This window comes from Grus americana, chromosome 29, assembly GCF_028858705.1.
Source record: "Grus americana isolate bGruAme1 chromosome 29, bGruAme1.mat, whole genome shotgun sequence".
NCBI lineage: Eukaryota > Metazoa > Chordata > Aves > Gruiformes > Gruidae > Grus > Grus americana.
In genome coordinates, this window is record NC_072880.1 from 310180 (window position 1) to 328436 (window position 18257).

The 18257-nt window shown below is 40.5% G+C and overlaps 1 protein-coding gene across 5 annotated transcripts in view; it reads left to right on the forward strand.

The window, feature by feature from the left end:
- The window catches only part of ASH1L (ASH1 like histone lysine methyltransferase), a 64785-nt gene that overhangs the window by 5462 nt on the left and 41066 nt on the right, over positions 1-18257 (forward strand). For 3 of the 5 annotated variants that reach the window (XM_054806052.1, XM_054806054.1, XM_054806053.1), the window contains 2 exons: positions 3988-4510; positions 11521-16270. In XM_054806052.1, coding sequence (XP_054662027.1) covers positions 4088-4510; positions 11521-16270 — 5173 coding nt within the window. In that variant the 5' untranslated portion in view covers positions 3988-4087. Of the gene's footprint in view, positions 1-3987; positions 4511-11022; positions 11206-11520; positions 16271-18257 lie in introns of those variants that run through there. The other 2 variants (XM_054806056.1, XM_054806055.1) reach the window with 2 other exon arrangements.

An 18257-nucleotide genomic window follows, 5' to 3' on the forward strand; every position in this document is an offset into this window, starting at 1 on the left:
AATGGTACAGATCCCATAGACTGGTGCAGGCAGGCCATACAAAGTGTGAAGATTAGCACAGAGAAAGCAATGGCGTTACTTGAAGAAGAAAGAATTTAAAAAAAAAAGAGAGAACATGTATCATGGTTGTCACTGGTGAAACAGCACTAAGGAACAGGAACAAGTGAAGAACCAAGGTACAGTTATGCACACCTTGAAGGCAATGACAGGAAGCTTGAACCTGACGAGGTGGGGAAGAAAAAGCATTCTTGGGATTCAAGGAGATGAGATCTAATCAATTCACGGTTATGAAAATTATCAAATTGGCAGATGCATTTTCTGTGAATTATAGTGGGGTAATTGGAGAGTCAGAGAGAAGAAGATTACAGTGATCGAGGCAAAATGATTATTAGGTCCAGGATAAGCATTTTTGTTGTCTGTGTAGAGAGGAATTAATGGATAAATACAATTACCTGCTATGTGTTTATGAGAGCCATCAATTTTGTGGCTTTGTTTCTAGGATAGTTACTGATTCTGTGTTATCACAGAGTAAGATTTTAGCACAATTCTTTAATTCTCAGTGTGCACTTTGTCTTGGTCTTGCAGTTTCTAAGGTCAGTGTATGAGGGTAATTACTTGCTTAAAGTCTTGATAGTAAGTAAATATGGAGCCAAATACAGCAGTATGGATGGTGCTGTTTCAATTTAATTTGGTTTCAGATTTTAAGCTTATTAATTAGTTGTAATTGTAAGAAAATGAAGTGGTTTAGCTGTTCTGGACCATAGTCGCTAGAGAGGGAAACATTTGTGTGAACATAGATTTGAGAGTTGCATAATGGCCTGTAGGATTCTCTCCTTTTCTTGAACTCAAATAATAAAAATTCATGGAATAGCTTATCTGGCCAGTTTTCCTTTGTGTATTGGCATGTAGGAAAAAGCCCATTTTCCCATTTTAGGCTACATGGCGTAGCCTAATGAACTGAACATTGGGCCTTGAACCTAGGAACTGTCACTGACTTGCTTTCTAGTCCCCTGGGTCACACTGCTCTACCTATTTTTTCTAGTTGTAAAATGGAGATTTTATCTAATTACCTCTGGTCTTCTGAGGAGTAATACCAGTTTTGATTTTTCAGGATGTTCTTAGTTGAAAAGTCATAGCTGCAGATAAAAATCCTTTTTAGTAATGTGCATAAAACATGTGAAAATAAGTTTGTTTTCTCTGAGAATGTAGCCAGCGAAGCCTAACTTTCTAATGACTTGCATTTTGTGTTCTCAGCAGCATTTCTTCTGTCCCCACTAATCCTGGCGTCTGACTTCCAACCTGTGTCCACTGCAGTTGCCTTAGTCCTCTCCCAGTATCGCCTTTCACATTCCTTATCCTTCCCCCTTTTTATACAGGGCTTGTGTTTACTGAGCCACCTCAAAACACCACCTCCCCACTGCTGTTTTTCTAATTACTGTCTGGACAAGAGGCATATGGCTTTGGGACCTGCCATGTGCTGATAGGCTTGAGTATGCGTGTGCTGACCTGCCAGGAGGCCAAATGTCATAGATAATTGCTGAGCTCATTGAAACCTTTTTGAAACCATTGAAACTCATTTTGAAGTTCACTGAAACCACTGACATCTTTTCATAGCATTCCTTACAATTCAGCCTTAATAATTGTATAGAAGATAGGAACAGAAAATCATGCTGGTTGAGTTCCTGTGATGCTCTTTTCAGTACATTGATATTTTTTTCAGACCTGCTTCTGACATAGTTCATTTTCAAAAATGATTAAGATATTTAAACACTTTCTGCTTGGAGTGTCCCTAAAACAAATATGTCCACCTAGATTGTTGTGGTTTGGCTCCTGAATCTTGAGAAAGGAGAACTTCTCTCCCAAACCACTGTTAAGGCTAAGTAGGGTTTGATCTGGAGTGGTTTGGTGTGCCATACCTGTGGGGTAGATGGGCATATGCACTGTGTGTTGCCATAGCAGTGTCAAAAAGACCTTTTTCAGTACGCTACAAGGATTGTATATGTCCTTGTGGCTGTCACATTTCACCTGGAGTTCCTGTTCATCCTATGCATAGAGTCCTTTTGAGAGTTGCTGATTTTCAGATCCCCAGTTCTGTAAACATAACTTGTGTCCTTTCTCTTACATCATACTCTAAATATCTGACCACATTGAAATGCACGTATTAAGCTTCTCTTTTGTAACCTGTGATTTGTCCTCTTTGGTAGTTACTGATATACCATATTTGTATCTTCTGTAGATTCTTTCAGTGATGATTTTTGTTTCCATGGATAAAAATATAATGGGGTACACCGATTTTGTTTGTTCTTTCGCAGTGGGGGAAAACAGTGGCTTATGGCTCTGTGGTGGTCTGTGTGCAAGCACGGGAGGCCATGCTGGCACGCTGCACAAGTAGTCTGCCAGCCAGGGATTTGAAACCCTTGCATTAGCAAGTTGATTCAAATCAACTTTTGCTTTAGTTTTTATGGCAGTTAAGATGAAAAAGTTCCTTCTAATATCTTGTGATAAATAGGTTAATTATATATACATAACAGTGTCTCTGATGGTAGAAGCATGGAGTTTTGTGTTCCCATGCTCCAGGAAGTACAAATTAGTGTGTGAATCACAGAATCCTAGAATGGTTTGGATTGGAAAGGACCTCAAAGCCCATCCAGTTCCACCCCCCTGCCATGGGCAGGGACACCCTCCACTAGCCCAGGTTGCCCAAAGCCCCGTCCAACCTGGCCTTGAACACTGCCAGGGAGCCAGGGGCAGCCACAGCTTCTCTGGGCAACCTGTGCCAGGGCCTCACCACCCTCACAGGGAAGAATTTCTTCCTCAGATCTCATCTCCATCTCCCCTCCTTCAGCTTCAGGCCCTTCCCCCTTGTCCTGTCACTCCCTGCCCTTGTCACCAGTCCCTCTCCAGCTTTCCTGGAGCCCCTTTAGGGACTGGAAGGTGCTCTGAGGTCTCCCTGGAGCCTTCAGTTCTCCAGGCTGAACAAGCCCAACTCTCTCAGCCTGTCTCCATAGCAGAGGTGCTCCAGCCCTCTGATCATCTTCATGGCCTCCTCTGGACTCACTCCAGCAGCTCCATGTCCTTCTTGTATTGGGGCCCCCAGAGCTGGATGCAGTACTGCAGGGAGGTCTCACCAGAGCGGAGCAGAGGGGCAGAATCCCCTCCCTCGACCTGCTGGTCACGCTGCTGGGGATGCAGCCCAGGACACGGGTGGCTTTCTGGGCTGCAAGCACACGTTGCCAGGTCATGCTGAGCTTCTCATCCCTCAACACCCCCAAGTCCTTCTCCTCAGGGCTGCTCTCCATCCATTCTCTGCCCAGCCTGTAGTTGTGCTGGGATTGCCCTGACCTGTGTGCAGGACCTTGCACTTGGCCTTGTTGAACTTCATGAGATTCGCACATATTTGGTGGGGTTGTTTGGTGGCTTTGGTTTTTCCTGTTCGCCCATCCTTTGTCCTGAATTGTGGAAATTCCTCAACTAAAAAGCAGATTTTGTGGCATGTTTGGAACCTAATGCAGACTTGGTTTAAGCTCAGCTTTCCTAGTGGCTCAGAGATTTAAAACAGATTTGTCTCTGGGTTTTGAATGCTTTATCATAGGTTTCATTAGCTGCATCGTTCCTTAGATGCAACTGTTTTAGTGGGTCCAGACTAAGAGCGGCAGTACTAAGAGTAGCTGGGCTCTGCTTTTAAATAAGAAAAGTTATTTTGATGATCAATATTAAAAGCATTAACCATCATTTGAAGTGTCCTATGGGTTAACTGGAAATTATGTTATAATAGTCACCTATTTTCACCTATCATCTAAAAGTGACTTTACAGATAAATTGTATTTTTGTAATAGGTTACAGGAAGGGTTGGTGTTTTGAAACATCTGCTGCGTAATTGTGCTTGTCTGAGATATGATTGTTTGCTTTCTAATAGATTTTTATATTCATTTAATTTCTGCTAGAAGATTAGAGTTTACTCCTGTCTTTTTTTTTTTTCTTCTTCAGAGTAAAAGATGCTGGCTGCCAGTAGTAGAACAGATCATCTGTGGAACATATCTCTGTAAATCTTCCCTAAAATTACCCGAAGGCATATATTCCGCCTGTGATGGACCCTCGGAATACTGCTATGTTAGGCTTGGGTTCTGATTCTGAAGGGTTTTCTGGGAAAAGCCCCTCTGTAGTAAACATTGGCACGTTGGTGGGAAAAGGAGAAGTAGAGCTAGAAAGTTGCACCAAGGAAGAAGACGACAGTAAGAAAAAGAATCGGGAGGGGAATAGTACTGAGAATGGGAAGAATGAGGCTTTGACTGATGCACAGCAACAGTTTTCAGTGAAAGAAACAAACTTTTCGGAGGGAAACTTGAAACTGAAGATTGGTCTCCAAGCAAAGCGAACGAAAAAGCCTCCCAAGAACCTTGAGAATTATGTGTGCCGGCCCGCTATAAAAACCAGCATCAAGCAACCAAGAAGGGCACCGAAGAGTGGGAAGATGACAGATGAGAAGAACGAGCACTGTCCTTCAAAACAAGTGAGTAGTGTGTTTATATAGTGTTTTGCAAGTCATAGTAAATTTAAATTGTATTTAAAAGTTTCTGGCATCTCTGCACGATCATGTTCTGCTAACTGTTTTTCCATGTAACCTCTGGTATTGAAGATTCCGAAGTTAGAACTGGTTTGATTTAATTTCCATCGACAGGAAAAAATGCTTTGGATCTTTCACAGTTTGCCAACATTGGTATTTTTTTGCAGTAGTGAAAGATAATTCCCATGTTAACTTGAAGTCAACATCATGGGTAAATTTCTGAAAAGTAATAGAGTAATTTTTAGTCTCTTTCATAGACAGAAGTGGGGGGTCTTGTCACTATTTAAATGGGGCTGTGTATTTGCTGTGCTCGTCTATAGTATTTGGATTTTTATTTTTTTTCCACCTGTTAGAACCATTGTTCTTGCTGTGTCTTAACAGACACTCTGCAATGAACATATCAAGCAGTGTCTGAAAAGTAAAAAATACTTTTCCAGATATGTAAGAAAACAGCCTGGTGATACACTGCATATAAATGCAGTGGCTGGAGCAATGTGCCAGGTATTTTCCAAATGTAAGGAGATAGACCTGCCTTGAGGATGTCTTGTTTTTATGATCTGCATGATGTAACAAGTAAGAGCAGCAATAACAGATAGGGAAAATAGGATAAATGGCAAGAATTATAAATGTAGTTGCATAGATGCTAAATTTTAGAAGTGTTTTGTTACGGCATGCTCTTTTTTCCAGTATACATAGAAGTTTTGCTAACTAATAAAATGTTAGAATATGCCCTCCATAATCTGTCTCCTTTTAGTACATGCCTACTGATTTAAAGCTGAAGTTTTTCCCTACACTCCCATTTTTCTTGCACCTATCTGTGTTTCCTTACGAGGGCATACTATCTCTCCCAGTTTCCTTGCACGTTCCTTACGTAGCCTTGTTCAACTTTGCAACACTAGGCGATTCAGCAGGAGAATATGAGTCCCTGAAGTTCATATGGGTTGTCTGTTCATGGGGCTCCTGTTTCAGAGGTTCCAAAGGTTGAAGGTTTTTTTCATTTCTCTAGCCTGTGCCCTGTTCATAAGGCTACCTGCATAAATCTGTCCTGGCATATCTCATAAGGTAGAGCCTATGCAAAGGGAAGGAAAATTCCTTTATCTTGTACTGAGATGATGTCTGTCTGACATACCCAAACCTTTTTGTTTACCCTGGCATACCTGGACTTAAGTTTTCCTTGAGGAAGAGGATCTTCAGAGAGAAATAAGAAATTATGCTGTGAAAGAACAAGTGTGCTGTATGTTACGGGTAATGACTAAAATTACTCTTTCCAGACTCTATCATGCAACTGCTTTGGGTTTTTTTATCTCCATTATAAACAGAAAGGCATTTTTCATCAGCCTATCAAACAAGACATTCTCAAGTGGTACATTACGTAACTTAAAACTTTGGCTATGGCCTTTATTTTACATTCTTCCATTTCAGAACAAGCTTACTATTTCTAATGATTTCTCTAACTTCATCTTGAAAAAATTTGGAAGAGTAGATCACAATTTATCATTATACTGATGACTACTTTTTTTTCTTTTTTTTTTTTTTTTAAGACTATATTGTGATGAGTTGAGTATTGGGTCAATCTGGAATATTCCATCGTTGATCTCTCTTGATATCCGAATTGGGGTGGTACTTGCAACTGAAAATCTCTTACTAGCAAAGATAGCAAATCTCTATCTCAAAGATAGAAAATCTCTTACTAGCAAAGAGAAAATCATAGAACAGAAAAGAGAGACCTAGAAACAGCTAAGATTCCCAGGTGTTAAGAGAAACAAAAGTGGAAGCTACTGCAATAGCAAAACAGTACTCAATTTGCTTTTTGTCACTGAATATGAAACTTTGATTTTTTTCTTTTGGAAAAGTTTCCTGTGACAGACATTGGTGTGTGGCTAGTGTACGTTTGCTAAGCCAGAAAACCTGAGCCTTGCACATAAATACAAATTTTTGTTCTGTTAGTTTTAGCACAAGAGGTGTATGAATGGTTTCCCTATGCATGCAAGGTAAATGTAGCCAATTGACATAGCTAAGTTGCATTACTAAATTCTTAGAAAATAGGAAGGCAAGAAGTGATCATAACAGCCTGCTGTAATTCTAAAATAGTCATGGTAAAACAGTGAAGCAAGTTGGAACATGCCCTTTTGCTCCATCTCCTTATTTCTTTGTAAAACTGCTGAGTGCAGTATTCTGTAGTTCCTTCTATTGCCCTTGGTTATGTAGGGAAGCTCTACAGGAAAGTTTGCTGATGAAATCACAGCTACTAACTGAAAATTTTCAAGCAAAAAGTAACAAAGCTAAATCAGTGGTTTGTTTTCTTTCTGAGTAGCTCAAGAATATTTTCTGCAGGATCTAGGACATAAGTTTCTGTCTTAGACTACTTACACAAAGTCAGGGGCGGTTCCTGGTAGTTAGCTAAAACTTGCTTTCAGAAAGGACTAAAAAGTCTAAACAGCAAACACTTTCACTCATTATTTTGGGAACTTGTGTAGAATATATTGATGTCACAATTACACAAGCAATTTCTGTGATTCTTCAGAATGCTTATTTGAATTATAGCCTGTGCATTGGCCAGAAGTACAACTAAAGTAATAATGGGCAAATGTCTCTATGTGTGTGTATACGCACATCTAAAAATCCTTCTTGCTTGCTGGTAGTTCTCAAGAGCATTGGCAAACAAAATTTTAATTAACAATCTGTTTTCTTCTAACTATTTCAGCTCTTGGAGGCTGAGACTATCTTGCGTTTCTTAATTTGGTTCTAGTGTGAGAAGTGTGAATTTTACACCAGACTTGATAGGTGATATCCTTGTTCTTGTGAAAGATTATCTACTCTTAAGCTTTTTGCAAATAAGTACCAATAATAATAACAACAGTAAATAATAATCTAGCAATAATAAACCCTGAGATCATGCTGTAGTGTAAGAAAGAATGACTTTTTTTTTCTTTTTTTTTTCTTTTTTTTTTAATAAAGCCAAATTTTCCTGTAGGTGCCTGTGATGATTCTGGAATGATTGATTATAACCTGTTAATAGTTTGTATCAAAATAACCTGGAATTTTTATTCTTCAAATTAATGATGCAAGTCTAGAAACCATTATGGCCACATGAGAGATATAAAATTTTAAATTCAGCTCAGTGCAAAATTAACAGTAATACAATTTTATGAAAACTTACATGGCTTATGTAACTGCTTTGGGCAATTCTTTTGTTGGATAGAGTTTTAAGCCAGACAGTTATAGCTAAAGATTGCACAGGAATAAATGTTTTAAAGCACAAAATTATTTTTAATGTAATGCAATCCAGACCTTTTTAACAGCTTTGCACCTAGATGAAACCTACCATCTGAAAGCCAGAGTAACATCGAATAGGTCCAGACCTCTTGACTGAAAATGCATGTAATCCAAGAAAAACTGTTTTAGACTTCTATGTGGCATAGTCAGCTTGGGTTGTAACAAAAAGGTAGCAGTGAAGAAGCTTGAAGTATGTGTTTGTAGATGTATTAGGCGAGTTAGACGGATGAAACATCCATCCAGAGGGATTTTGGGGGTTATTTTTCTGTGAGTGATGTGTTAGTAGTCCTCACAAAACTATCTGCGTTAAAATCTGACTTTACGCTTTCTCTGATATAAAACTGAGCATTTGTTCAAGTCAGTGAAGTAGCGCTCTCCGTTCCATGGAACCACAAAAGGAAAGGCTAAATGCGCTGCATATACGGCCAGCATTCAGCACCAGGAGCAAAATGACAACAAGAGACCAGATACACATTTGCAGCGCTGCATGTGAACGTGGCCGCACCAACCATTGAAGCTTTGAAGTGCTGTGCTCACTGAAAGCACTCTGTAATGTGTTTTGGACTTAAGATCTCTCCCTCCCATCTAATGGAGCAATTGTTTGTGCAGTAGAAGTTATTTCAGGAAAGTGTGGCACCTTTTTTGTCTCCAGTGCAGTAGGACGTATCATGGCTGCTCCCCGCCTCCCAGCTGTATGTTTTGTGAGTATGAGAGTGGCTAAGTTGGGGGGAAGTTCCTGAAATGTGACGCTCCAGCATAATTTACATAAGATTGCAGCTGCCACAGAAAAGCTGGGCTAAGTGCCAAACTATTCTCCATAGACCACAGTCTCTTTTACACCACAGCTTTAAAACCAGTAACCGATACGACTGGTGGGTTTTGTTCTACCACTGCAGCAGGTTCGGAGACATCCGACCCCAACCGATGCTTGTGGCCACCCGCCCCCAAAAGGAGAACTTTGATCAGCGACACATCACTGGTTTTGTGAAATCTTGTTTACTTTCTGGAAACACGTTTGGGCTGGTAGGGCAGTGATCATAACAGTTCATGAAATTTAGCTTCTGGTACATCAAGGGTTTTGTGGGGACCTAGCAAGGAAACAGGCAGTGATCAAGGCTAGTCTTGAGATATATGGGGTGATCTGTTTTCACTAGCTGTTAGATAACTCTCTTAAAAATACTTACAGTTGGTGTGTACCACCACTTATGTTGTGACTGGTGCTGGTAGAGTTGTACTGATGCAGGCTTAGGCTGAGAGGTTGACTTGATTTCCTCAGTATATGAGCAGTGTATTCAAATTCTTTTTTCCACTGTCGCCTTCATACAGAAAATGTCCTTGTTATTCCTGAAGTTCATGGCTGTGTACTACTTAAGTTTAACTTTTCTTGTCTGTTTACAATAGTCTTATTCTTCCTGGATGATACTCCTTAGTGATAGCAATACCTCCCATTCACTTTAACAGTTAATTAACAATCTCTATTAACTGTTATCAGATGAAATTTTGTCCTTGAAAAAAAACCAACCACACCACCCCCACCTTCTCCCCCTTCACCACCCCCCCCAAAAAAAATGTTTCTGTTAATCATACTGATTATTAAGTGGCTTTATGGAAAAAAATGAAAATAATTTCCCATATAAAATTAAAACAAAAATGCTGAAAAAAATTGCAAACTTTTTTGATTTCTTGTTTCATCTCAATAGAAGTTTCTTGGTTTGTTTTTCATGTTGTTTGAAATAATTTTTCAGTGTTCTTGGAAAATTCACTCACCCTAGATGAGAAAGAACCTTTCCAGGGCGAATGCCTTCAGCTTTTCAAAGAATCTTTGTTTGATGTTAAAGGCATGTTTTCAAAATCCTGGCATCTTATTTAGATCAAAGTTGGTGTTTGGAAGGGTTTTCTTATTTATTTATTTTATCTAAATATCTAATAAAACTTCCAAGCTCTTTGTTTGGAAACAGGGGATAGGAAAGGCGTAGGCTAACAAGATGCACTTGATACCCAGGAATGGTTGAGTATGAGAATACAGCAGAAGCTGTCTAGTAGGGTAGCAGAGTATCCAGGAGGGACAGAAGAAAGAAGGAAGAGACTGTATACACAGGTGGCTCAACCAGCACAGAAAGGAAGAATTGAATTCCCAAGTATTCAGGTGAATTTTTCAAATGTGTCTTAAGTCCACTGATCAAAGAAGAATAAATTTTGTTCCAAAGTTCTTTTCAAAATTTAAAACCATAGAAAAGAGGATGTAACTCTATGGAGGTAAGCATCCAGGTTGGTCAGAAAGACTACTTTGATACTATTTAGTTAAGATCTCTAGCACTCTCAGTCTGCCCTGGGTATGTCCAACAGTGTTGGCTGAAGCAGTTGGATTCCATGTTTGGAGTCATGTCATGTGTCGTGCTGACTCAGTAGTTTCCACATAAATGCCAGGCCTATAAGCGGGCAGAAGGAAACACACCTCTTGCTCTGTCCCGGCAGAAAGGCTTAGGATTTGGAGTGCCTGTTTATGCGCTGCAGAGGCTCCGACAGCTCAGGCAGCACATTAACCAAGCAACTACTTCCCATCTTTAGGAAACTGTCAGACTGAATCCAGCTTGCAGTCTTCTGTTTAAGTCATGCTGTTGTAGCTTACTGAACAAATACTTCATTCATGATCAGCACCAAAGTTTGCTGTTTATCAAATGATTTCAAAGGAATCCAGTCTATATCTTTCTTCAGCATCATTAGATATTGGCCAACCATGAAAGCGATCAATCTAATGCTGACTGTAATCAAGCACAGTAAGTACCATGCAATTGTCTTACTCATTTTTGTTGCAGAGGGATGAATAGGTGTGGCATTGATGCCTTTCACTCTTTATTTAATGTTTGAGATGGCAGACTCCAGAAGGTTTTCAAATTGTGTATACATGTAATTATCTCATAAGGAATCAGAGTCTTCCATTCTTAGCCCCTGCTTGGAGCGAATGTATTCCATGGATTTCAGAGATGTGTTGGGCACTGTATGTAAAGAAGAATGTCCTTCCAAAGTAAAAAATTACTGAAAGTAATTACTGAAAGTAATCTTTCAGTAAAAGAACTGAAAATACCTGCAAGTTTCATTTACTCCGTGTGCGTTGTGTGTCGTCGTTCCCCAACCCCGTACAAACAACAGAATAGTTCAACTTATTTTAATACTATCAGCAGTCTGCTACGAGGAGAACCTGTTACGACAGTGGTTAAGGGTAGCATGGGACAAGACTGAGAAACACCGACAGAGCTGTGCATGGACGGGTTTACACAATGCCTACCTTTGTAGTGCATTGCTCAGCTGCTTCTCAGTAGCATCTGAGGTCTTCAAGTGCTGTCACACCATAAATAGTTAGCCTGGTACGTTATTGTTAATGAAGTTTTTTAATAAACATTAAGAATATTTTTGGAGAATGTTTATAATTGGGGGACAGATTAAATGGTTTACATTTGAGGACTGGGAGAGAGAGAGTTTGGGTTTCCTTAACATTAGAAAAGCCGTAGCATGTGTACTGAAATACATTTGCTTTAAAATTAATAGGATCATGAACTATGTGTTTATATAGTTGGTAACTATTATCAAAAGCAGGTATTAATCATCTCAACATAAAAAATACTATGTCAGAGACAGTCTTTGTGCTCTGTTCCTAAAGATTATGTTTTATTAACTTCTAGGACCCTTCAAAGTCGTACAAGAAAGCTGGAGAAGTTGCATCAGTTGAATTACATGTGGAAGAAGGTATACAAGTAGAAACAAATCCTTTATCTAAGAAAGTTACCCCCTTGCACTCTGAAATGACAGATTATATAAAGTCATCTCCTCCGACCCTTATCAGTAGCCATAATTCTGACTTAAAGGATAGAACACAAATTAATGGAGCAACAACGGTAACAGAAAAATTGGCTCAACTTATTGCAACTTGTCCTCCTTCAAAGTCTTCCAAAGCAAAGCAGAAGAAGCCTGGAAATGGAACCGCGCCTGGTTTGGTTAAAGACTCTGGGAAGAAGCTACCAGGAACCATAACTGCAAGTGGGTTAGTTAATAAAGATTTAGTAAAGAAATTGCCAGGGTCTGGTCTTGCTGTTGGATTGGTTAACAAAGACTCAGGGAAGAAGCCATTAGGGATTGGTAGTGCAGCCATATTGGTTAACAAGGACTCTGGGAAGAAGCCACAAGGGATTGGCCCATTAATTGGGTTGGTTAACAAGGACTCTGGAAAGAGGCTGCCAGGGATCAGCGCTCCAACTGGGTTAGTTAACAAGGACTCTGGAAAGAAACAGCCAGTGGCCAGCTCTGCAGTTGGGTTAATCAGCAAAGATGTTGGGAGAAAACTTCCGGGTATCGGCACTCCAACTGGCTTGTCTAGTAAGGAGTCTATCAAGAAGCCAGTAGGGATTGGCAGTCCAGCAGGATTGATTAATAAGGATGCTGGGAAGAAGTTGTTGGGAATAAATAGTCCTACAGGATTGGTTAACAAGGATTCTGGGAGAAGGATGCCAGGGACTGGCACTACGACAGTTCTGGCTAACAAAGACACTGGAAGGAAGACACCAGGGATTGGCAGCCCAGTGGGACCAGTTAACAAGGACTCTGGGAGGAAGATGCCAGGAATTAGCAGTCCAGTGGGATTGGTTAGCAAGGACTCTGGAAAGAAGCCAACAGGAATCGGCAGTCCGGTTGGCTTGGTCAACAAGGACTCTGGAACTCTGAAAGCAGACTCTCTTATGCCTGCCTCGGAGCCCTTTAAGCTTCCTTGCAATTCAAACCTCAGTAGCCTTGAAAGCCATGAGACTACAGATTTACTGAAGGAAAATACTACTAGCAAAACATTTGAGAAGCATATTATGAGACAGAATAAAGAAAGTATCTTGGAAAAATTTTCAATTCGGAAAGAAATTGCTGATGTAGGCAAAGAGATGTTTAATGAAGGAATCTGTGTTCCACAGGATGCTTACTCAACCAGCGAAAAAGGGATTTATGAAACATCTAAGCATGAAAAACAGCCTCCAGTATATTGCACTTCACCAGACTTCAGAACAGGAGGTGCTTCAGACGTATCAACAGCAAAGTCCCCATTTAGTGCAGTAGGAGAGGGAAATCTCCCATCGCCTTCACCCACAGTGTCTGTTACGACCTTAAACAGGGGCCTCTCAACAACTTCTTCACAGTTAGCATCCAACTCATTGCATTTAAGTTCCACAGCAGATCTCTTAGAAGGCATTTCAGATCAGATTGGCAAAACTCAGTTTTCTTCTGACAGTACACTTCTGAATATAAACAGAACATTGAACCATACTCTGAGCACTGATTTTAAAGGTGCTGATAAAGATTTAAATGATTCAAAAGCTACTTACATGGAAACTTCAAGAACTAGTCCTTCTACAGGGAAAAAGCCTATTTTGGCAGCTGAAACAAGCATTCATGCTACTGTCACCCCTTCAGTAGTTAGTTTTACAAGCTTGTTTAGTAGCAAGCAGTTCCTAAAGATTGGTGCAATAGCTGCATCAGATAAATCCTGCCAAGGAGCAAAAAATCTGAGCACTACTCAGCAATCAAAACCTTTAAAGAAAAGAAAAGGAAGGAAACCACGGTGGACTAAAGTGGTGTCAAGAAACACATGTCGACCTCCAAAGGGTCTAGAACTAGAAAGGTCGGAGCTTTTTAAAAACATTTCATACAGTGCACTATCAAGCAGTAATTTGGAGCAGGCCAAATTCTTGAAAAACATAGGATCATCTTCATTTGTGGAGCATGAATTTGTCAAACATCAGTTGCCAAAACTGAATGAAGCTAATGGACAGTCTCTTGCACTGTTAGCTGAGACTGACAAGCAAACTCAAAAGTTCTACAGTTCTCACAAACAACCCTCTAGTTTGTGTATGTCAGATGATTTCCTACCTGACGTGTATAAACCCAAAAGAGGAAGACCTAAATCCAAGGAAATGCCAGAGCTTGAAGGTCCCCCCAAAAGAACTCTAAAGATCCCAGCATCAAAAGTCTTTTCAGTGCAATCAAAAGAAGAGCAAGAACCTCCAATTTTGCAGCCTGAAGTAGAAATTCCCTCCCTAAAACAGAGCTTATCGGGACAACCTTTTCCTAAAAAGAGAGGGAGACCTAAAAGACAGATCAGGTCATCAATTAAAATGAAGCCACCTATTCTTTCTGTGGCACCTTTTGTTGGAACAGATAACTCGAGCAAGATAGAGTCTGAAAGTGATCAACATCGAAGTGGGGATTTTTTTGAGAGAAAGGACCAGCTCCGAGGGCCAGAAGAAGTCCAAAATCCTAATATTTGTAGCATGACTGATTTGGAAGTAGACCCAGACAGAAAAGTTGCCAAGAGAAATAATGGACAGTTAATGAAAACAATTATTCGAAAAATAAATAAAATGAAAACTCTGAAGCGAAAGAAACTTTTGAATCAGATTCTCTCTAGTACAGTGGAACCACATAACAAAGGGAAAGTACAATCTAAACTCCACAATACAGTGTCAACTCTTGCTGCCACATTTGGTTCAAAATTAGGCCAGCAAATAAATGTCAGCAAGAAGGGAACAATTTATATAGGAAAAAGGAGAGGAAGGAAACCTAAAGCTGTCCTGAATGGTATTTTAACTAGCAGTTCTGCCAGTTTGACAGTTCTCGAGAAGTCGGCTCAACAAGCGCCTGGTACGTCACTAGGACAAGTACTTCCCCATTTACTGCCTTCAGCAGCTAATAATTCTGAGATTCTTCCATCTCCAGTTTGCTCCCAGTCATCTGCAGTGAGTGGGGGACAGAGCCCTGTCAGCAGCGATGCAGGATTTATTGAGCCCAGCTCGGTGCCGTATTTACACATACACTCCAGACAAGGAAGTGTTGTTCAGACACTTGCGATGAAAAAAGCTGCTAAGGGAAGGAGGAGATTATCTCCACCTACGTTGTTGCCAAACTCCCCTTCTCACTTGAGTGAGCTGACATCGCTAAAAGAAGCCACTCCTTCCCCAGTAAGTGAGTCTCACAGCGATGAGACGATTCCCAGCGACAGTGGAATAGGAACAGATAATAACAGTACTTCAGATCGAGCGGAGAAGTTTTGTGGGCAAAAGAAGAAAAGGCATTCATTTGATCATGTTTCCCTTATTCCACCTGAAACTTCCACCGTTTTAAGTAATCTAAAAGAGAAGCATAAACACAAATGTAAGCGCCGCAGTCACGATTACCTTAGTTATGACAAAATGAAGAGACAGAAGCGAAAAAGGAAAAAGAAGTATCCTCAGCTTCGAGGTAGGCAGGACCCAGATTTCCTCGCCGAATTAGAAGAATTAATAAGTCGATTAAGTGAAATTAGAATAACCCACAGAAGTCACCATTTTATACCCCGAGATCTACTGCCTACCATTTTTAGGATAAATTTCAATAGTTTCTATACCCATCCTACTTTTCCTTTAGATCCTTTGCACTACATTAGAAAACCTGATTTAAAGAAGAAGAGAGGCAGGCCTCCAAAAATGCGGGAGGCTATGGCAGAAATGCCTTTTATGCATAGTCTCAGCTTTCCTCTCTCCAGCACTGGGTTCTACCCCTCTTACGGCATGCCTTATTCTCCTTCTCCCCTTGCAGCTGCTCCCATAGGCTTAGGTTATTATGGAAGGTACCCTCCAACTCTTTATCCTCCTCCACCTTCTCCTTCTTTTACTACCCCCTTGCCACCACCTTCCTACATGCATACAGGCCATTTGCTTCTCAATCCCACCAAATATCACAAGAAGAAGCATAAACTTTTACGCCAGGAGGCTTTCCTCACGACAAGTAGGACTCCGCTCTTGTCGATGAGCACGTACCCGAGTGTTCCACCTGAAATGGCTTATGGCTGGATGCTGGAACATAAGCATAGACATCGCCATAAACACAGAGAACATCGTTCTTCTGAACAACCACAGGTTTCCATGGACACTATAACAGCTAATAGCTCTTCTAGAACAGTTTTGGAGTCCTTGAAGCGCTACAGATTTGGGAAGGAGGCTGTTGGTGAGAGATACAAACATAAAGAGAAACACAGATGTCACATGTCTTGTCCACACCTGTCACCTTCAAAGGGTTTGCTAAGCAGAGATGAACAGTGGGTCAGGAGAGAGCCTTCGGAGTCTAATTCATTAGCACTGGGATTGCAGACACCGCTACAGATAGACTGTTCAGAAAGTTCCCCAGGTCTGTCCCTGGGGGGATTTACTCCGAGCTCTGAACCAGCCAGCAGTGATGAACACACAAATCTTTTCACAAGTGCAATAGGCAGCTGCAGAGTCACAAACTCTACCAGCACCAATGGACGTAAAAAATTAACTGACAGCCCTGGACTCTTCAGTGCACAAGACACCTCCCTAAATCGACCTCTCAGAAAGGAACCATTGCCTTCTATTGAAAAGGCACTACAGCCACTGTCAGGTAAGGGAGCTCTAATTGTGCATACTTTCCTATGAGTTGCTGTTTGATGCTATACCAAACGTGCACTAGGGAAGGAGGGCAGGTATAACTTTGGCTTTGTATTGAATCTTTGTGTTGAATTTCAGTCCTACTCTTGCTTTTGCTTTTGAGTGTCTGTGTTCTGTTAGAGCACAGCTCTGTGCAGCATTTGGTACAGACTAACGTAGTGTCTCCTCCAGAGCTGCTTATGGGGTTGTATAAGTACCTCTTCCCACCGGATTTTTCTTGCTTTGTTATAGCAGTATATAAAGTTATGCTAAGGACTCTTTCTTATGAAAAGGTCTTTTCTTTTTCCTTACAATTTTAACTTTCTGGAGAAATGAATTAAAATTCCTCAGGATTTCTGATACTTTAAAAGCCATGTTTCTGTTTGTTTTGAAGTTTGGATGATTTCGTTTAGACTATCTATTGGTACTACTATTGTGAATAACATTTCCATTTAAGAAAATGTTTCCTTTTTCTTTTGTAACTCCCTTTTAGTTATTTTGATAATCTCTACTACAGTATAGCTTTTGATCCCTGACTTGAGGCCTCTCGCAGTACCTCAGAACAGTTGCTAAATGATGCTGGGAATGCCTAAGACCAAACCTCGTAATGACTGCTTTATTCATAGTTGGGAAATCATTTTACGTAGCCTCAAGCAAAACTGAAACAGAACTAGCTGAGACTGTATACACAGAACATTGCAGTGACGCTGACAGAGGGTTGCTGTTTAAGGAAAAGACCTCCACTTTGAAACTGTGCCATCTGCATAATGTTAAGAGGGAAAAAAAAAAATCTAATGTGAAGTTTAGGACTTGAAGAAACTGTATTATACATCACTTTTCCTGCTGGCTTAAGTGTTACTTCATGCTGTACTTTATTACTGCAGATGTTTTGGGGAATAATTTTCACATTTTATCCATTTCTGTCTTAACTGGCATGGGCACGTTAGACCTCATAACAAAGACAAACTGCAAAAGAGAAAAGTGTGGCTTGTGCTCTTTCTTGCATACTTCTGATGCATAAAGGAAGTCTGATAGCTTCTCCTCCCTCCCTTCGGTACTTGCCTACACTCTCCCTTGAAATTTAAATCATTTGTCCAAGAACACTTGTGACTAATATTTCACAGGCCAAGAGCCAAGCAAACAACCAGCTACCAGTAATGAATAATACCTCCTCACGTTCCTTTCTCTCATCTTCCTCCTTTTCTTGTGATACTCCTGTTCTGATGCCTCCAGCCACCACTCTGCTCTGCCTACGTATGTATGGAAGGGTTTTAATCTTTGTTTTATTTTGGCATTTGGGGGCTTTATGTTTTGCTGCTTTGTTTTAAGGGCAGTTGGAAGTGTCTGGCTTGTTTTACAAGTTGGTAAAGTTACTTAGAGTTTACAAGTTACTTCACACTATTTCATATTATTAAGACTACTCGGGGCAGGGAGGAGTCAGGAGAATGTAATAAAGCTGTGAGATTGCTTCTCCTGCAGTGATGGAAAGAAAAATTCAAAGTGCTAGGTCACCAAAAGGGTTAAATTTGGCTCCGAGGAGTGAAGAATTGGTTGTGCTAGCTCGTGCAGTTCTGGGAATTTCCTGAGGATTCCCATTACAGTGAATGATCTGACTTGGGTTTTTATGAGGAACAACCTAATTAAGGGAAAAAGCAGAGATGTTTTAAGCTGAAACCTGCTCCTGAAGGCTCTGAATCACTCTCCCTCTTACAGTATGTTTGAGTGGTTCCTCGGATGCCATGTATCACTTTCAGTAAGTGTGTTTCCTGAAACGGAAACCAGCTGGTTTTACTGTGAGACTGGCTTTCAGCTCAGTATTCATCTCATTGCATCTCCTAATGCCCCATGCCATGTGCATGCAGTATATCAGAAAACTTAAAACTGCATCTAGCAAAAAGCCTCAATAAAGTAAAAAGGCTGGCTGGTGGTTGTTAGTTTTGGTTTGGATTTTTTTTAGAAGA